At 38.4% G+C, this 20,996-nt stretch overlaps 1 protein-coding gene and 1 non-coding gene across 5 annotated transcripts in view; one reads left to right on the top strand and one right to left on the bottom strand.

The window, feature by feature from the left end:
- The window catches only part of SLC10A7 (solute carrier family 10 member 7), a 212,761-nt gene that overhangs the window by 16,576 nt on the left and 175,189 nt on the right, over window positions 1-20,996 (bottom strand). For 3 of the 4 annotated variants that reach the window (XM_011359411.2, XM_023530223.1, XM_023530222.1), the window contains 3 exons: window positions 15,939-16,104; window positions 14,587-14,638; window positions 6,355-6,428 (listed from right to left, as the gene is read on the bottom strand). In XM_011359411.2, the coding sequence (XP_011357713.1) occupies window positions 6,355-6,428; window positions 14,587-14,638; window positions 15,939-16,104 (292 nt within the window). Of the gene's footprint in view, window positions 1-6,354; window positions 6,429-14,586; window positions 14,639-15,938; window positions 16,179-20,996 lie in introns of all 4 variants that reach the window. The other variant, XR_002780119.1, reaches the window with a different exon arrangement.
- LOC111739129 lies at window positions 20,789-20,907 on the top strand. Its single transcript, XR_002780149.1, has one exon. It is a non-coding gene; the product is annotated as a 5S ribosomal RNA (ribosomal RNA).

Genomic DNA, 20,996 nt, shown 5'->3' with positions numbered 1-20,996 from the left:
GAAGTCTACATTAGCCAGAACAATCATAACACCACACAGTCAACACAAAAGTATTTTCAAGTAATTTACTTCATGTAACAAGCACTCAGCACAGTGTCTGCCTAGTAAGTACTCAATGTTAGCTGTTATTATAATTATTACTACTATTGAAAACATGATAGAGAAATAATTTAAAAAATAAATCGACAAAAGGCATAGAAACTCTGTTATAGAAGCTGAATGAATAAAATCTAAATGTAGGTGATCTTATCATTGCAAATCAAGAACTATTCTGAGTTTTTAATTTAGCCCTGGTTCCTACGTACAATTAGAAATTTGGGTTAAAGTTCAGTGAAAAAGGGACAACAGAGCCTACATGGTAATTATTTGAGGAAGGGGATAAAATCTCATGAAGCAAAACATAAAGTAATATTTTCCAGACCTTGGATTATGACCCATTATTGAGTTGCAAAACCATCTTATTGGGTTTTATCTAGTGATTGGATAGAATATGGGATGTATCCCATAAAGTGGGAGTGAATGTTATTTTGTAAAACTTTTACACACATGCAAGTGTGTACTGGATGACACTGTAAAATGTACTTTCACTGTAGGTTGTGGTTAAAAGTATTTGGCAGGCCCTGGCCTAGGAGGCATGGAGAGTGTGGGGTACCAGGCGCCGACCTTCCAGGTGAGCGCCTGCTGGTGCATCATCGAGATGGATGGTACCCGCAGGATCCCCCAGAGAGGTTTAATTGTCTTTAATTTCATACTTGCTGCCCAGAACCTAGAGACCTCCTGGCACCTTATTAGAAAGTCCAAGATGTACTAGCAATGATTTTCAAACATCAAATTCAGAATCGAAAATTCAAAACAAAATACTCCCTAAACCTCTGAAGAACATGTGTATCACTTTGTTTGCTAATTTATGATTTCTTTCTATGTGCATCAGAAAATAGCACAAAATGACAGACATTCCCCCACTTTTCTTCAGCATGGTAGTAAAATCTCCTGGGTCTTTACTTTCAGTGGCATCTTTAAGAATCTGTCAAATGGCAGGGGTCCCCAAACTGCTTTTCCTCACAGAACTGTAACTTCAGGGGCAAAACGCAGCACAGAAACATATTTATGGCTACGCCCCAAAGACGAACTTCTATTTTCTGTCTTTACTTGGGATTTATATTTCCACTTTAATAGTTTATTGTCAAACAGCCCTTAGTTTCCTAAAATAGAGTGCAGGCAGTGTTGCCTCATGAAAGGTAAGGGTTGGCTCATTAAGACTCGTTTTAAATAGAATACAACTTTTTATTAATAAAGAAAATAAAAGGACTGAGTGCCAGTTTGTGACTGGACCACACAGTAATCTATGTTTATGGGAACAATTATAGGTATTATTATATATAGGTATTATTATTATAGGTACTTTAAAGTATCTTATACCAGCTGTGCAATCAGAAGTAATTTTGTGTTTTAAACAATTGATAAACAATTCAAACCCATGCTTGGATTGCACAATTATAATACCTGGAATCAGCATAGCACTTTTTGGTTTTCACATGTTTTTGTATCTTACTATCTGAGGCAATTCTGGAAGTTTGGAGGCCTGGAATCTAGCCTCTGTTAGTTACAAGATCTGGGATAAGTTTTTGAGACTTTTTTCTATGCTTTCATTTCTTTGTATGCAAAGTAAGATAATTACAGACTTGTTAATATTCTAGTTGTTTAGGTAATATGATTTAATAGGTTAAGTGCTTCCCAGTTGTATGAAGGGTAGTTTTATTAAGATAATAGTCTTTTATGTGCCAGGTGGAATTACAGATAAGCTTTAGGAAAAAAGAAAAACAGAAACGCATATTTTCCAATTTCAATTCCATTTCCTCTTGAGAAAATATCGTAGATGTTATTAACTGATCTTTTCAGCCCAAGTTGCAGGTAATCCTTTAGAATTCTTGAAAAGCTTTCAAGTAAAATTGAAAACAAGAATCTTTTCAGATTTTGTTTCTCCAAAAACTCATTGGAGAGTACGAATATATTTTTTAACCTCTTTAGGAAAAAGCAATGGCCATATTTCCCTTCCTGCAATATTGTAACATTTTTTTTTACAAAACTGTTCCTTTCAAGAAGTCTTTTCCTTTTCACACATAGCAGGGAAACTGTTGTTGTCTTACAGAATGGAAATATCAGCCACTGAACACAGACTCAGAAACTCAAAACCGGAAGGACTCTCCAGAGTTAAGTGCTGTGCTCCAGCTTTTGGTGAGAGAACTGGAACTTGGATCCAGACTAGAATCGGGTCTGTGTTCTTTCCAGAATCCTATGTCTACCAAAAAGCTATATTCTTTTTGCTTAATGAGTTTCTTGTCACAATTCAGCTGTGTAACTGCAACCACAGACTCATAATGATACATAAACGACGTGAGGAATAGCTGTCTGATTTGCCTTCGTAAATAAGAGTCTAAAGTGGTAAGACACACAGTGGACTCTTAATAAACATTGATTATGACACTCTATTTAAAATTTAAATAGCATTCTTTCAATTCAGGAATGCTTTTGGAAATAAGAAACAAGTAGGAATCTCACAACTGACCCCATAATCAGTTGACATGCTCTGAGAGTATATGCTTTCATTTTGCTATTTAAAAACATTAAAAACTAATATAAATATACATTTAACTTAAGGGCCTCAAACATCCTGAAACATTCTCTTTCTAGGTATAGTGGGAAAGTTTGCTACATATATTAGAACTCCAGATAAGCAAAGTGATTTGAATACTCAAGAGAAAAAGATAAATAAAATAAAAGTAAAATACTAATTCCACAGCGTATCTTAGATTGAATTTCTTTCTTGATGAAATCTATCGACCGACTGTGCACCGAGCCATTGTTAACCAGGGTACAAGCTGTTCTTCAATCTCTGCTATGTAAAATATCTTCTCATTATTATATTAGTATCAGCATCAAACTAGAGAACAATTGAGGAGAGTTCATGGCTTTTGTGGCAACCCACAGCAAGTGTTGCTGTCCTGACAAAATATAAAATTACCTCCAACCCTGAGTTGAAACTACGGGAGCACAGCACATCAGGCCGGTAGTGTTGTTTTAGATGAAGCACAGTGATAGCTCTGCACTTCCTTCAGGCCCCCTCTTTCTTCCTGAACGAACTCCAGGGAATGGCATCATGTCAGCCTTTCCAGATGGATTATGTGAAGCCATAGCTCAATGTCATTTTCAATAGGAAGCCTCATAATTAAAGGTCAAATAGTCACTTCATCTGCAATCAATCAATAGAAAAAGTACTAATACGAAGAACTAATCAATCAATGGCAAATGCACTAATAAAAGCAATGAATCAAATTCACCATGTGTGTAGATGCAAGTACATGGAAGAGACTGAGCCGGGGCAAAAACAAGAACAATAAAATAAATTGAAAGTGTACATATGAGAGAATATTTAGAAGGCTTCTCAAGCAAGAGTTTTCATCTTTGGTTCAGTTGTTACATGGACACCATTTGGCCTGCAATGATTTATTCTTAAATACAAATACTGGATGTAATAATGAATGGTATTTCATAAGGCTCACTTAATGTATTTTATTTGAGATGTGTGTGTGTCTGTGTATGTATAAAACCACTAGAAGAATACTAGGACAGTGATTGCAAAAGGGATAGATGTAGTTTCTAAATGCCAAGTAGATATAATCAGTTGTATTTCATCTTTGTGCGAGAGGCGAAAGTATAGCCCTAAGTGATATTATCTGAAATTTCTTTGTTCTTTCTGGAATATGAATCCATCATACTTAAAGTGATGTTCTTTCATTTCTATGCAGATAAGAAGTTCCCCATTAGGTCGCTGTTGTGACATATCCTATGTACCAGTGATGTCGGGTCACCAGTAGAGGGAACCATGCATTGGATCTTATGAAAACTGATAGAGTAAATCTGTAGGGCTTAACGAGTCCATTCTATCAATAGGGTCCAAACACCTCTTGCTATATGTGAAAATAAGGGCACTTCTGGGGCAAGGGTGATCCATGCCACCTCCCTGGGACAAAGGAAGCAGAACAAGGGCCATTTTTATAAATGTCAGCTAGGAGACGGCAGGATGGAAGCCAGGTATGATCAAGACAAGATAAAATAGTCGAGTTGGAACTAAAAGCCCCTAATCTAAGAGCTACAGAAACTGAGGCCTACGGAGGTATCAGAGGAAGAGTCAGGATGAGGGTTTAGCTTTTGTAATTCCAAGAGAGCGTAAGTCTATCATGTTACAGAAGTAGCTAAGGAATTACACTACACTGTTACTTGGATAATTACACTAGTATTGTACTGGAGGATCCAAGTACCTATTTTAAGGGAGAACACTACAAAAACACACAAAATCCAACTTAACCCAATCCTTTTCAGCAAAACAGCTACTTGTGATTGGTGTTCAGGGCACCTATCTATTTGCCTGAAAAATTAGCTTTCAGAAAGCATCAAAAACAGAAAGTATAGCTTTGGGGTTAAGAAAAATGAAAAAACAAAAAAAAAAAAAAAGACTGAATGGACAGGTGTTTTGCTTCTAGAAAAGAAGAGAATACTGATTATGCTGCAGTATGCTTTTGGGTAGAACTCTGTTCAACACAGCCAGCTTCAGCGCAGAAGAATCATGGAGAAGCCCCATAATGCACTTTGGTTTTCCTGACGAAAGCAGACTCCTAGGCGTGGGCTGGGCTTTCAAAGTCTCCTGCAGAAACGCACAGGTGTATTTGGTGCAGCCATGACTCAGCAAGGACAGGGGCTCTTTGGATCCTTGACTCGGGACATCTGAGGCACCTGGTGGCCTCCGGGCTTCCTACCTTTATAACAGCCCCTTCCTCTTTAGGAGACCTGGAACACTGGGCATACACCACAAAGAGCCACATAGGGAGAAAAGTGCAAGATGATTTGAGGTCAACGATATTAAACCACACCTGTTGGTACACGAAAATCTACCAGCAGTGGGCAGGAGACTGGACCCCTGGAAATGGTAACACAGCTATATATAACTAATATAGTTAATAATCACTAGTAAGATGGCTGCTGCTTAAAGAGCATCTGCTTTGTGCCAGGCAGCACGCCAAGCTCTTCAGGGCACTGTCTCAGTCAGCCCACAGCAACCTACACACAGTGCTGCTATTGTGCATGTTCTGTTGTGTACTGACTACCTGTTACGTACAAGTGCTGTGCTAGGTACTTAACAAATGTTATTTTTAATCTTTATAATAACCGTACAGAGTGAATATTATTGTGCCCCATTTTAGATGAGAAAGCTAAGGTTCGGGGAGATGAAGCGATTTGTCCAGGGTCACAAAGCCAGGATTGAGATGTGGCTTCGAAAGCTCTTTCTACTTCAAGTTGATGATGATTATAAAGAAAACCCAAGAAACATACTGTGAAGTATAAACTATAAATATAATGTATTCACAGAAGCCGAAGCCCTAGAAAGCAACTGCTCCTTGAAGAGTCTGTCCAATTTCTAAATCTTTTTCCAAATGTGGCAAGACTGACAATAGATTCTATCAGACAAACGTGTGGGGTTAGTAAAAACATTATGAAATGTCTCTGTTTTTCTTGTTTACTGACTGAACTTCTTTAACATGAGCAGACTTAGAGCAACACCATGATTCTTCATCCTCTTTCAGTGAGTCACATGGCAAAATGTAAAGGAGTTTTTATCACGAGTTTTTCCAACAATGTGCCTACTGCCCCAAGGAGTTTGTGGATGACGCATATTTCAACAAATTTTCTGATTACTTAATGAATTTTAATAACTGAAAACGGGACACATTATTGGGATAATGCCACTAAACTGGATAAAGCTATGTAGAAAACAGTATTTTTCTTCTTGGTCTATTTTTTGTCCATTAAATAAATACTTATTTCACTTTAAGTGCTAATCAGATTGAGTTAATAACATAACACTCTGAGATGAACATCAAACTAATGTCAATATCAAATCAGAGAAATAACATTATTTGCTCCAAGTTTCCAGAAAATAAAGTCAACATTTTCCAGTGCCAATTCTAGAGCTTTCCGAAGCCAAGATTTTGCCCATTGCACTGCCCTCCCCCACCTTTTAATATTAAACATTCTACATTGAAAATCTTTTTTGAGAATCATAAACATGACTACAAATTAAGCTAAATCCTACACTACTAAATTTAGGCCCTCAAAACTTGGTTCAATCATATAACGGTATTTCGAAGCGATGACCCATGCTCACTTTGCTATTGTTCTTTAACAGAGTGGACAATACCCTGTTCCATTTAACTTGAAGAGTTGCCTGAATTTCACAATCATAAAATATAACCATCTGAGGGTGATATTAGTTGGTTTTCAGGACTGTGAATCACTTACCCAGTGTGAGGGATTTGTGTGTAGAACAGAAAATGATAGCCACAGTGTCTGCTGGTGTGAAACCCGAACTACTCCTAGGGGCAAAAAAACGTATTTTACAAATACTTTTATTAAAAGCTTATTTAATACATCCTAAATCAACTGTAGTACCTACCTTCATGTTAACATCCCTTTGATCAGTCCTGGTGACAGAAGTAATGCTAAGCCCAAATGTACAGAAGTGTCTGAATTCCTTTTTAAAGAATCATTTCTGAGTCACTGATCCATAAAAAAAAGAGACATTGAAAAACGTTTGGTGGAGGTCTCCTAAGATCGCATATGTAATCAACCTGTGGTGCAGGATGCTGTGTAAATCACGCGGCAAGGAATTCTGCTAGTGAAGTAGCTAGGCCATCATTGATATTAACCCGGTGGCTTGAAAGAGTTAATGTACTTCCAACGCTGCTCCCTCAAGGAGCAATGTGTCCTTTTGGCAGCAAACATACCCTTTTGAGAAATACATGGGATGAACAAAGATATTAAATCACCATTGTTTGAGCAGTCGCCTTGTACCTGGTACTATTCCAAGGTCTCTGCATATAAAGACAACAGCCCCATAAGGTAGGTGAGACAAGACCCCTATGTGCAGATGAGAAAACTGAGGCACACAGAAGTCGCCTGACTTACCCAGGGTCCCACAGCTAGTAAGCGACAGAGCCGGCATTTACATCAAGCCTGACTCCTGTGTCCATGCTCTTAACCGCTATGTTCTACTATCATTATAGAACATGTTAAGCATGAAAAAACATCTCAGGCAAAATCCATTAAATGTTATGGGGGTCAGCACTGCTGACTATCATATTCAGAGTTCCTATTTTAGATTATAAAGATTTAGAGAACCAGGAAAAAGGTCAGAAATGTGATTATTATTATTGTGTCCTCAGTGTGTTAGAAATGATTGCTTCCTGCAGAATGAGGGTTTGAAGACATAGTGAGTCTGTTCATTCCCTGCTCTGAACCCAGGTGAGTCGGCAAATGGAAAAGTGCTCTAGAATCTGATGGCATGTATACAGCTGCAGATCTATCCGATTTTAAGGATCTCTAGAGAAAGAGACCCTACCACCTCCCTTAGTAACCTTGTTGGGGGAAAATCTTCCCTAAGTAGGTCCCCACATCCTGTTTTCTTTGTGACATACTCCCTGGAGAGGAGAAGGGCCCTCTCCTCCTCCTCGTTCTCTGTACATATGTTAGGAGAATGTTTAATTGCCCTTTGGTCCTCTCTCCTCTGAAAAGTCACATATGCTCATGCTTCCTAAACAGTCGTTCCTCCAGCTCTTCTTTTTGATAACAATTTTCCAAACGGCATTTTTGGCGCCTCACCTCAGTGGAGGGGTCTCTGTGGATAAATATCACTAGAGTATAAGAAGATTGCCTTACTGTTCCCACATTGCATCGCCATATTAATATTGCAATACCACTCTTATTTTTTAAACATTGCACTACACGGCTGACATGTTCCTGATCCCTTTATTCCTCGCGTAGGCCCAATGTGAAAGGAGCTATGTAAGGGTTAGTAAACGCATGGAGGAAGGGAATTTAAATATATATTCTATAAAAGAGAAAGAGATTGAGAATGAGGGCAAGGAAGAGCGAGAAAGAGCGTGTGTGTGTTTCGGCACCGAAAAGGATTGCCTTGAGCTTGACAGGGGAATGGGGTATGATGATGGAGCACATAGAGAACATTCTTGAAGGAACTAAGAATTGAGCTGACCTTTAAGGACCAGGTCTGGACGTCGTGCAGATGTGTATTTTAGGTAAGGAACAGTGAAGCAAGCATGGCAGCACAGGGGCAGTCAGTCGGCAAAGAGCATTCTTCAGGCTGACCCGTGTGCGGGAACGCTGGCTGGTGGCAAGGAGTGTGGATTTGATAACTTCGTAAGATGGGATAAGGTGTTTGACGAGGAGTAATCACACAGCATAAGACTGAAGACGATGAGGCTAGGCAGGCAGCAGAGAGCTGTACGGGCCTGAAGAATCAGTGAAGGCAAGAGATGGTGGTAAGAGACATGAAGACAGAATTAAAAGAACTTGTCAACTGTTGACCTCTGTGAAATATTCCCTCCCCAGCTTAATGGCACAGGCGTTTGGGGGAAAAGTACCAGAATTTAAACACAGAACATTCTTTTGCTTATATATAAAATGAGGATGATATGCCTGTCCCTTAGGGTTTTTGTGAGGATAAATGCCAATGTTTGTTAAGAATTTGGCCCACTGGGAGTGTTGAATACATGCTGGTTGATATTTTTACCATTATTGTTGCTTTGTGAGAGGAAGAGGAATTAAAGAGAAATTAGAAGCTTTGAGCAAATAGGACTGAGAGGAACACTAAAGCATAAATGAAAACAAGGAATGAAGGGGCCCATGAAGTCCGGGCAGGAGGCCTAGGAGCGGATGTTTGAGTGTGAACTGGTAGTTGTGAGAGAGACAGTGTTTTCCAGAGATCTGGAGAAGAAAAGGATTATGGGAGATTTGAACGTGATTATATCGAGAGAGTAAAGACACAGCAGGTAGGAACAAGCGATGAAGCCAGGTCCTCAAAGAGGCCTGAGAGGACAAGACCGAGGGCGTCAGCCCGGGGGGGAGGCGGGGGATGTGTCCTACAGCCTGTGAATGGAAAACAAAGAAGATGAGGGGAGTAAAAACCACGGAAATTTTTCAGGTAGAGAATGGGAAAGTGGAGGCAATTTATATCAGAGATTTTCGTTTCTTCATAAAGTGTGAGGTACTTCACTCATCTACAGAGACTTTGAAATAGTACTGAGGCTTGGGAACCAAAGAAATTAGAAAAGCTCAAAGCAGGCAGCCTGGGGAATATGACATATACAGTTGATTCGTAACTGATGGCCACTGTGGCGGCAGAACAGGCGGCACAACCAGCTGGGCTGCTGTGGACTGCTCCCCGGCGACACTGGCGGTGCTCGTCACCCCACGGAGGCCTCTCTTGTTGGTTTTTGCTGCCTTTGTTATAACTGATTGTTGCTGCATCCGGATTTATGCAGTTTGGTTTTCTTCCAGGAGAGTCTGGCAATACCCTTCTCCTTCTGTGAACTTTATTCTGCTTGATATTTGTTCTTTTCCAAGTTATAGCACATTTCTAATGTGTCAAAACCGGATGCTGGCTGCCATTGATTGGAGCAGCATCTGCAGTGTCGTTAGAAAGGATATTTGCAAGAGATGCTAAACTGTCCTCTATTTCAGGTAAGGAGACTGAAGCTAGGCCCACACTGGGCGCTTTCTGGTCTGATTTGAGTTGAATCGTTGCCCGATAGTTCTACTGGCACAAAGTCTGTCAGTCGGGAGGGAGGATCAGTAAATACAAATGGAATGTTTAAAGTTAACAACAATATTCTTCCTAAACAGGGCTGATTTGCACTCTGTAAAGTAACAGACTGCTTCCCATGATGGATCTTGGGGAAAAAGCAGAAGAGCAGACGCTCACTTAACTCTCCATTCACGGACGGAGGATGATGATGGTGATAAGTAACCACAGCGGTAAGCATCTGCTGAGCATTTTTCTAAGCCCTTTCTTCCAGTATTTCTTCCTTCTCAGAACATAGCCTTAATAAGGCAGGTGGTATCACTGCCTTGTTTTTTACACAAAGAGAACATGAAGCACAAAGTTGTTAAACAACTTCCCTAAAGTCACATAGCTAATAAATAGGCTGCCCCAAATATTAGAGATAAATTTTCCTCCAAGAAGCAAATTATAAACAAACAAACAAACAAACACCAAAGACAAAAACCAACCAACCAAACAAACAAAAATCACAAAATTTAATGGATGAGAGCAGCTGTCTCGTTGAGAAATCCTCCCTCAGCCATGCTTTGTCAAGGCATGGCTTTCTGGTAGAAAGTCATGACAATATACAGAAAAATGAAGAGTACTGTACACTGTGTTTAAATAGTAATGACTATAATTATTTTCAGTGATTAGCATCCGTATTGTGTCTGCTCACATTTTTGAAAGGAATCACATTACTATTTATTTTCTAATTCTACCTTATCTCTCTTTAATATTGATTTTCTTTTTATCCTGCTTTTATGATTCTTTTGATCATTTTGGCTTCCCTCGAGATGTTTATTTCCTTTTCTTCCCAACTGGTCTTTTTATTCTCTTACAAAGCTTTCAATCAGCGTTTTCCACATAATATTTATTTTGCCTTCCTTTGCAGTACCCACAAAGGAAAACATGTCAGAGGGTTTTACTAGCAGAATCACAGAATGTGGAGCAGAAAAGGTCCTCTGAGAGAGTTTGGTCTAAGCCCACTGTTTTTTAGAGGAAACTTCCGTGTGAAATGCTTTTCTTTGTTAACCTCTGTACCCATGTTTTGTCTTTACTCATTTTAGGTGACGACCTCGTCCGTCATTAGCCAAGTGGCACTAAACAAGTTGCCAGAGCTCTGTGGCTTAGATGCCTGAAACGGTGAGAGACTCGCCATTCAAGCATTCAAGACAAGGTCTCCTTCTCCTCCCCCTCCCCCTCCTTCCTTCCCTCACCTTCCTTCTTTCTTCCTCTCTCTCCCTCTCCCCTCCCCCACCCGCCTTCCCTCCCTCCCAGGGCGCCTGTGAGAGGCCCATTGAAACATCCACTGAAAATGCATGGATAAGGACTAAAAGGCCTGCACAAATATCTGAACGTTTGTCTTCTTCCTTTTCCCTTGTTAACGGTTTTTTGGTCACTCTAACGACACTAGGTTTCTATTACTCTGTTACCAGCTTACCAAACTGTCTTTCATCTATTTTTAAAGGGCTCCCACTTACTGCTTTCTTTTTCTAAGCTTTATTCAACATTTTTAAAAAAACTTTGACAGCTTCCCAAAGTTAGCTTAGGTCACTGCGGATGGCTGACCCTTGATTTGATGAATCAACTTTCATTTCTTAGCAACTGCCACACAGAAGTGTCAAAAAGAATGTATTACGTAGCTAGAAATGCTAATTCCTGATCTTCCATAATTAGTTCTTAAAACAATATAAACTATTTTGATGTAATAAATACTCTACAATAGCTAACATTTATTGAGCACTTATACGCTAGGTGTTATGCTGAGGGCATTAGGTGCATATTATTTAATTCTCCAAATGACTAAGAGAGAGGTACTATTACTGTCTGCATTTTATAAATGAGAAAACTGACAAAAGTTACAAAGTTATTAAATAGGATTGACACTCAAGTCGATCTGATTCCAACACTATTCTATAGACAGAGAAATAAGAACACAGAATAATAACTCTCAAATTAATTTTAAATACTCAGAGTAGAAGAGGTTCACATGCCAGCCACTAGAATGGTGACAGGGCAGGCAATAAATCTAAGGCATACTAATCAGGTAAGCAAGGTATTGCAGGAAGGTTGAATTTTCTAGGCTGGGTCTCTCCTGGTTTATGCTAAACTTTCATCATCAGAAGTCAGTGGTGTGCTGTACAAAAAAGACTGATTTCCTTGCTGGATTTTTGCGTCTCAATATACAGATTGATTTTAGATTTATTGAATTGGTAAGAAAAAGATTTTTTACTAATTTTAAGCAGGAAGAAACAAAAAGGAAAATAAAACTCAACAGTGTATAAACCAGGGGTCCTAGTTCCAGCTCTTGGTATCTTTGATTGATCTGTTTGTGTTTCTGTGTGAACCTAAAGAATCCAGTTAAATATTCTCTACAAAATCCCTAACCAAAACAAGTGTTATGAATTTTAAAAGTAATTGAAGTCGTTTAGTGCAGAAGATCAATGGTTTAGGAAATGTCAAATGGAAATGGATTTCAATTCCAGGTGTACTATTTGCCATCTGATTTGGGGTAAGTTACTAAACTAAACTATTCTAAGTGTGGGTCCTCATCTGCAAAATAGAAACAAAGACTGTGGTATGAAAGTCTTTGCTATTGGACTTACATGAAATAACATATATGCAATTCTTAGCACAGTGCCTGGCCCAGAAGAGGGTTCAATAAATGTCGGCAATTTTCATTCCTCTGATAAAATCCTTAGGTGCTACAGGGTCTCCCAGCATGAAAAAAGAAATCTTGTAAATTCTGTCCAATTAAAAAACCCCAAATTTTAATGGGATATTTTGGGGCTACGTATCCATTACCCAGTAGCATGATTACAGACACTCCATATTCTGCTGTTTATCAAAGAACGTGCATGTCTGACATCAGGCCAAGCAAGTTTAAAACACAACAGAACTTCAGGGAAGGCAGAAAAAGGCAATGGAAGGATCTCAAAACCACAAGGCCTCATGAAAGCCCAGTCTACTCCAGGCTGAAAATTCTCAATTCTAATTCAACTAGTTGTGATACCACTACCCACTTCTCTTTTAGCAATCCCAGTATTGGCTATTCTGTGTTTTTCAAGAATTTTTTAGTCACCGACAGGATATCTGCATCCTCCTTTGATAGGACAGGATGAGTGAGTCTGGTTATCACCTCTGCCACAAGGACCAGCAAACAGCCAGTGAAAGGCAAACGTCTTTTCTAAGGTGACATAATAAGCTGTTTACAAAAAGAACTTGAAAATAGCTCCTACTCTCAGACTTACTCAAATAAGTCACATTTGCTCTATGACTTAATGGCTCCAGGCTTTACTCTTGCTCATAAATCACAATCACAGGCTTGGAAAAATGCTTTAAATTACATCAATCAATAAGTTTCTATTGATTGTTTACAGTCAGCCTCCTACTATACCAAGTGCTAGGAGAGCCAGCTGCCTACGTGAGGCCGGAACTATCTACTGCCCTGACACTGTCAGGCCTCACAGCAACTCAGGCCCTTTCCCTTGGGACAACTCATTGCCATCACCTGGCACTCAAGGGCCTGGCAATCTGGCCCAAGTTCCCCTTTCCAGGTACTATTATTACTTTTAATTTCCCTCTTCTCTTATTGTCCCATCGTGTCTTGTCTGTGTCTGTGTGTATGTGTCCACATGTGCATTGTTGTTTCTTCCTCAACAAAGAACCCGCTCTTTGCACCTCTGTCAAACCCCATCTCTTTCATGAAGCCTTGCTCGATCGCTCTCTTTGGACGTGCTTTCTTCGTTGAACTGACTACAGGTTGGCTTACTGTACCATTAGGTGGACACTTAGTTATCAGTGCATATATCTAGTTTATAAACTCATGCAAGATCGGAATCATCTCTCATTTGTGGCATTCGCTGTGGCAACTTTCTCATGCCAAAGGCTTAAGTGATATCTGCTGAGTGTGTCATACCAGTGGGAGAAGCTGCTTTCGAGGTGAGCCTTTGAGAACAGGAAAGATGAACTAGGATATGGAGACCAACTTTGACATGGGCCTTAGCAAAGGACAGAAATGAGAAAGCATGAGGTTCTTTTAGGGTCAACAAAGATTTTACCTCAACCTAAAGCTTAGACAGCATGACAGCCAGTAGTGGTTCATGTGATCGGCCTTGCCCTTAGCCCCGCAAAGTGAACTTCATTCTGCAGGCACCGAAGATCTCTGAACAAGAGCTCTATTATTAGAACTTTGAGTTATTGGAAGCGGTATGAAATGCATAAAAAAGTTAGGCCTCGAAATACAAATACCAGTATGATATCCATTGCAATTGTCTGAGAGAAGACGCAACGAAAGCCTAATAGGAAAGTGGCTTTGGGAGCTTACGAGCGCGCGCGCGTACACACACACACACACACACACACACACACACACACACACACACACACACACACATGTATATCAAGAGGTAAGAGAGTTTTTCAAAAAACGATGCGAAGGAGTCCAGTCTGAATAATTCTGTAGATGGTGGTCCCATTAGCAGTAAGTAAAGAAATGAGAGAGAGAGAGAGAAAGTGTTGGGGGAAAAGATTAATTCCATTTTGAATATCTTGAGTCTGAGGTCTTATTAAGACAGTCAGGTGAAGATATCTAAATAGTAAGTGGTAAGTCATGCTGGGACTCAGGAAAAAACAGGAATGGAAGGTCTAGGCTTAAAATCATCAGCTGACAGCCAGTGGAAGGGAGGAGATTGTCTAAGCACACGACGTGAAGCATACGACGTGAACAGATGAGACAGGGGCCCAGGACAGACGCTTTTACGGTGTCTCCAACGTGGGAATGGCGGGAGCAAGATGAACAGTCAGGAAGACGGGAGGAAAACGAGAATAGCAGTATTGGCATAGAAGTCAAGTAAAGAAGACGATTTCTCAGTTAGGAAAGTAACAACAACGAGAAATACCAGATCACTTACCTTGTTGAAAAGATGAAGGTTAAAAGCATAAAACTCAGTTGAATAGAAAATACTGAAGAAAAAAAAAAGATTGAATTTAAATTAGCACTATAAAGCAGTATTCGTAGCATATTTATTGGTATGCTTAATTTGATCGGAAATTCAAGGGGACTCGAATGAAAAATAAATAAATAAACCAAACATATATGATGAAACTGATTTATGAGTTAAATGATTTAAATTAATTAAAATCATTTAAATGATAAAATCATTTAAATTGTTCTTAATGAAGATATCCCCAGATACAATCTATGATGTCTACTCAGGACTAATCTAAAACTTTCTTTAAGATTAGATTATTTAATTTGTCCAATTTAGAAAGAGCTGGTTTATACTATGTGGATTTATAGCAAATAGCATAAATGAGGTACCATATAATAAATATTTTGGAATAACTCATGTTGATTTTTATAACATGATTCTTTGATATTACAATTATCAAGTTATTTTTATTATTACAGGATAAATAAAACAAAAGATTCTTTTTTTTTTGTTAACAACAAATGCTTTCATTACTTATACATTTTAAAATATTGTTCTGAGCTCTGCCTGTAGTTTGATGGAAGCTAAGTGTGAAATAGCCAGGATTAAATGACTTATAAATACAGATGGGCGTCTTCTGTGGTCGGTGCTGCCTAGTGGGGCACCCACTCTCTTCTTGCCATCTCTACTCAGGAGCAGAAGTCAGTAAAGTTTACTTAAAGGGCCACATAAAAGTATTTTAGGCTTGAGGGCCATATGGTGTCTATGGTAACTATTCAGCTCTGCTTTTTGAAAGCAGCCAGAGATGATACTTAAATTTTTGAGCCTAGCAGCTACTTGCATTTTATAGTCTGCGACTTCTAACAATGAAACGATATTGCTTTGGGTATATTTGAATAGAAAGATGATGTAAATATTCACATTTTAACCAATGCAGCCAATTATTTTAAAATGATAGTATCACATATTTTAAATCCTACTTTTAATTCACGATAAAGAATGATCGGCTTAAAGTTACAATAAAATAAATATGGCAAAAGAGTGTTCCATCTAACATCTGAACTTGACAGATATTATGGCTTCTTTCATCTGGCATCAACTACGATAAATCCGACACAAAAACACAAAGGAGATTAAGTCATAAGTGCATAACTGATGTCTTTTTAAAGAACAGATACATGTGATAAAGTCACTGAGTACATAGAACGTGAAACTAAGCGTTCTCTTCTAATCAAATTAACATTCAAAATGAATTTGGGGAACACACATCACTCTGCTTTGCAAGTGAGGAGACTGAGGGGACAGCAAGAATATCGCTTCTCCCAACTTACTTATGAACAGAACGAGGATGAGGCTGAGTGTATCCAGATCAATGTTTGGGTTGGAGAACGTGTCGCAGAACGTCGTGTAGATGATCGCGAGGAGCACACTGCTGCTGACGGCACCGAAGGGGGGTTTCGTCCTTTCAAGCCAGTCCCTGATGTATCTTCGGACGCTCTGAAATAACAGAGATCAACAGGTGGCCTCTTTTCAGAGATGTAGGGAGTTGAATTGGGCATCGCAAAGTAATTCTGACAGCAGAAAGACATGAAGGAAAGAGAATAATTTGGAGGATGGCCACGGTGGATTTCGAAGCTTCCCTGCCACACCACTCTTCTTCTGGGGAATTCGACATTTGTAGTGCAACTTCCACCGGTGTCCATAATGAGAGTATATTTTCAACCGCATTCAAATCCATCCTTTTAATCATGCCAGATGCTCTTTGCTAGCTGTCACCGAGACATGCCCATTAAGCCTCCCCAAAGTTTATCTCCTCTGCTCATCCTAATGGATGTGTGTAATTATCGCCGTCCCCTTTGCCTCAACAGACAGTTCCAAGTGCAACTTTGGGAATCTTAAAAATCTGACATCTTCAAGAATTTCAAGTCGGTAGATAATCGAAAGTGATCCATGGAACATATTAATATTTAAAATGCTAGCGATGCACCAGAAGTTTTTAATTAAATTATAACTCATGCTTGAAAAGCAAAAGTGCATGTGTTGTGGGAGCTTAAATAATTCAAACTGAATATCTAGAGTTTTTGTGAATCCAAAGACAAATGCCATTTGCATGCTTTTAGAATTCCAGAAGTAACACTTAAAAATGAATAAACCTGTCCTAACTTTCTACAAAAGGACCAGTAAAATATAAAGTTATATATAGAGCAGTCCTCTCCTATTTTAAAACCAAACCAGATATTTAAAATCAGGGACAGTCTGAATATGGGTGATAACTTTCATCTGAATACAAACGTGAACCACTCGATTTAAAACCTTTCACTTTTGAAAGAAGCTGAACAAGCCCTATAACAAGGACTATAGTTGAGACATATTAAGTTTTGAGTCACTCATTATCCTGCATAATTGAACATGAGATTTCACAACAGGCTGAATTACCATGATCCATTAGCAATAATGAGGTCAGGGAACTTCTCCTGACAAGGCTGATGGGGTTCTGTCATCTTCTACTCTGTCACTAAAAAGGCTTAATTCGCAATGGAGCATACCTTCACAGACGCTGCGAACTAAATAAACCACTCTCAAGAGAACCTTTGAACAAATGGCTGTTGAATCAACTTCGTCTGTTCTGAAGGGCTCAGTAGGTGGAATAACAGTGCTGATAAAGGCATTTCCGTCAGAAAGCTGACCAGTCAGTACCAAAAAGACACATGTACAACACCTTGAAGGTTGGGGAGGGTGGAATGAAGGGGAAAGAGTTTTACATATATAATGGTTAAATTTTTTTAAAGTAGATCTCGTAATTAAAGTTACAGTTGTATTTATAAAAAATTATTTTGTAGAAGTGATCCCAAACCATAGTAATAGATCTAGTGTTCATTTCTTTCTTTAAAGTTAAAGTGTAGTGAAGTATAGAGAATTAAGAGCAGTCTGTCACACAGTGCTATGCACTGATGTATTAGAACATAAATTTTGGATAATTGCGTTCAAGGTACCCAGATGGCCCCATGTTCAGATATGGCACTGTGGGGGTAGCTGCTTGTTAGAAGTCTACGGAGGGACTCTGTTTCAAAGGTCATCTCATAATCTATTGTGTTTGGTAGCATAAACCTGGTAGTGGCCCACATTTAATCCAGCTTCACTCCTATAGGAAGTAAAATAAATGGAAATTGCATGGAGTTACAGAAATTGATGCTGTCTTCCTACCTTGTTTTAATATAAAGTGGTTAAAAATCACAAAAGTCCTCTCTCTGTAATAGGTTTAGAATGTAGGATCCTAATTCCAATCCTATCCCACCGTCATCACCCCCTCTGACTAAATAAATATGTAAAGTGTAACTTGAAAGTCAAAGCCATTTTAAAAACCAAGACAAATCTCTAATCATCAACTTTATAAATAGCAATGAACTTAGCCTAATAATCTCTTCATTACAAAGTACTCAGTCTCAACAGTGTAGTAGGACTCTTTCAATATGCCAAGTAACAGTCCTGCAAACTCCTAGCTAAAACGCTTTTCTTCTAAACATATCAATGCTTTAATGCTGGATACTTAATCTTGATAAAGTAAACAACCAGAAAGTTGGGAATTGAACAGACCAATAAGTGAAGCAATAACCCTAGAGGAAAACAGATTGACTTTCACTGTTTTTAGTCTTACAGTGTTATTTATCTGTGTTTTCGAAGTAAACCATTTTATACCTTGCCAGGCTCCGTAAAACTTTTCCATCTTCCTTTAAAATTAAATTCACAAAGCAGCTGCTTTTGTACTGTGTAGCCAGAGAAGTGTTAAAATGTTTCAAAACTACTGGGTGAAGTGGTGTTGATATGCCTCAAAGATGTGTTTCAGATATAAACTGCAGGAAATCTCATCTTCTCTTAATTCAGCCACTTACACTTTTCACATAGTCATTTTCTATTTGTCAAGAAACTATGTCATTTTTTAATTCTCCAAACTTCTTTGTCTTATAGAAATGTTTAAAACCTTATAGGAGACAGGACTTTGCTAGAGATAGATCTACACAACCTGAAGTAGATGCCTCAGAGTTCTCTCTTAGGGAAAAAAATAAAAGTCAAGATGAGTGGGGAAAGGCATTCTGAGGAGATGGCTAGTTGTATCTTTCTTCAGGATCTATACTAATTCACTTGTTCTCATAGCTCAGAGACGTTTAGGCAATCAAAATTAAGTGACAAATCCTCATGACCTTGTTTGCTTTTCCCTATGGAGAGAGAAGAAAAAAAATCTTTCGCTGCTTTTTATTTTATTGTCTCACTTTCTACATTTTGATTTACTTTATTTTAAATTAAGCACCACTAAAGGTTAAAGGGAAATTTAAATGTGAATCTCTGTACTTCTAATAAGCTGAGCCACATATCAATTACTGCATGACCTCCAAACTGGAAACCGGGTAAACTCACACATTTTAGGCAAAAAATGTCGATATACTGAGATAATAGAGAAATGCAATACCCATCATTTGTTTTCATTTTTACAGGGTATATTCTTCCTTTTCCTTCTCTTCTGTCTTTACATTTATAAATTGATTTTTGAGTGGGGATATGTGATGGATAATTTTTCATGTTAAGCCTGAATTTTAAAATTTATTTTTCTTCAAGGTGGCTTCAGATTTTTTTTTTCCATTTTTATCCTCAATTTCATTGAATCCGTACATTTTCATCGTGTTTTGTTTCTCCATTAATAGTCTGTTGAACTGTATAGTCAGGGATATAAAATCAAATCCAACTTTAAAAATATTTTGCATTAAATATTGAGTAGATTCAGAATAACACAGTATATGTTATAAAAAGTTCAAACAACAATAATAAATGAATACCATAAACACCCATCACTTACTTAACTTTTTGAAAATTCTTTTTATTTCTTCATCTCATTCTCAAGAAGGGTCGTGCGGATGTGTTTCAGATATAAACTGCAGGAAATCTCATGTGTTTCAGATATAAACTGCAGGAAATCTCATTATCCTGCTCAGTTTACAGAGGCACAGAGAGCCCAAACAACTTACACAAAATGTGAAAAAGCTAGTCAGCCTGATGAGCAGGACTATAACTTTTATGTCCTGAGGGGACCGTGGCATAGGGGTCAAAGGTATGAACTCAGAGCCATGTGGGCCTGGCTTGGAACCCTGGTTCCACCCCGTGCTCTGCTCTTGGGTAAATTCCTTCCCTTCCCTGTACCTAAACTCTAAAATGGGTATAATAGTCGATGTAGTGAGGGTTAAGTAATCAGAGAAATATAAAATCCTTTAGAGCCTCTAACAGTGCCTGTGCATGGTAATCAATGGCTTTTCTTATTTCCAGGTCTCAGTTGGGTGATGTTTCTGCCATGACACTGTCGGTATACCCTGCGGCACGATTCAGGTGAAGCAATGAAAACAGCTCATATCTGATATAATTTTGTAAGTGCGAAATTTAACTAGCATTGATAACATTAACTTCAGCTTTAGCTGAAAACTATTTAATATGAAAAGCTACTCTGTGAAACAACTCACTAATGAAAGACGAGAGAATGCATGAATGATAAATGATACGTTTGCTTTTTATTATTAGCTTTCAAAAAAAGTAGTTTCGTGTGCTATTTTGAAAAATGTTTTTCAAAGGTGGTAAAAATTCTATTTCATTAACTTTTATTTGTAAATCACTCAAAAATGCATAAAATAGGCATTTGTCACAAGCACTTAGATGTATTAAAAGAGTTATTAAGAAAAGAAAAAGAAATATTATAATGACACACGATTTATTTCTTTGACATGAGAAGCAATCTCTCGACCACCTATGGAAAGACTAATCTTATTTCAGACTCATAGCATCTTTGAGCCAGAAGATATTAAATTCCTTATTTCACAAATGAGAAAAATGAGGCCTAGAAGTCATGTGTACAGCCAGGAAGTGCCAAAGACTAAACTAGACCTCAAGTCACATCACAGTCAATCAATTATGACTTCAATCAAAGAGAAGTACTGTATGGGGAAAACACACAAAAAAATAAAATTCACTCTCAGAAATACAGATAAAAAGTTGAATGATAAAGTTTCATCATCACTAAAAGATTAAGGAAAATATATTCAGCTCACCCTTCCTGGTCTTTTTCTCCTCCCTCTAGTTCCTACTGTTTATTTAAAGGTAATAATAAAATCTCATTTTAAAAGATGCATATAAAAATCTGTAAGTCTACGGCCATGCCACCCTGAACATGCCCGATCCCGTCTGATCTTGGAAGCTAAGCAGGGCCGGGCCTGTTTAGTACTTGGATGGGAGACCACCTAGGAAGACCAGGTGCTGCAGGCATTAAATAAACAAACAAACAAACAAATAAATAAATAAGGGACTGTAAGCTGACAAGGTCCTTGCAATCTGTGAGGTCAACCAAGAGGTGC

The sequence above is a fragment of the Pteropus vampyrus genome, unplaced genomic scaffold, assembly GCF_000151845.1.
Source record: "Pteropus vampyrus isolate Shadow unplaced genomic scaffold, Pvam_2.0 Scaffold47, whole genome shotgun sequence".
Classification (NCBI taxonomy): Eukaryota; Metazoa; Chordata; class Mammalia; order Chiroptera; family Pteropodidae; genus Pteropus; species Pteropus vampyrus.
Note: the sequence above shows the minus strand (reverse complement) of the source record. Positions and strands in the feature narration are given on the sequence as shown.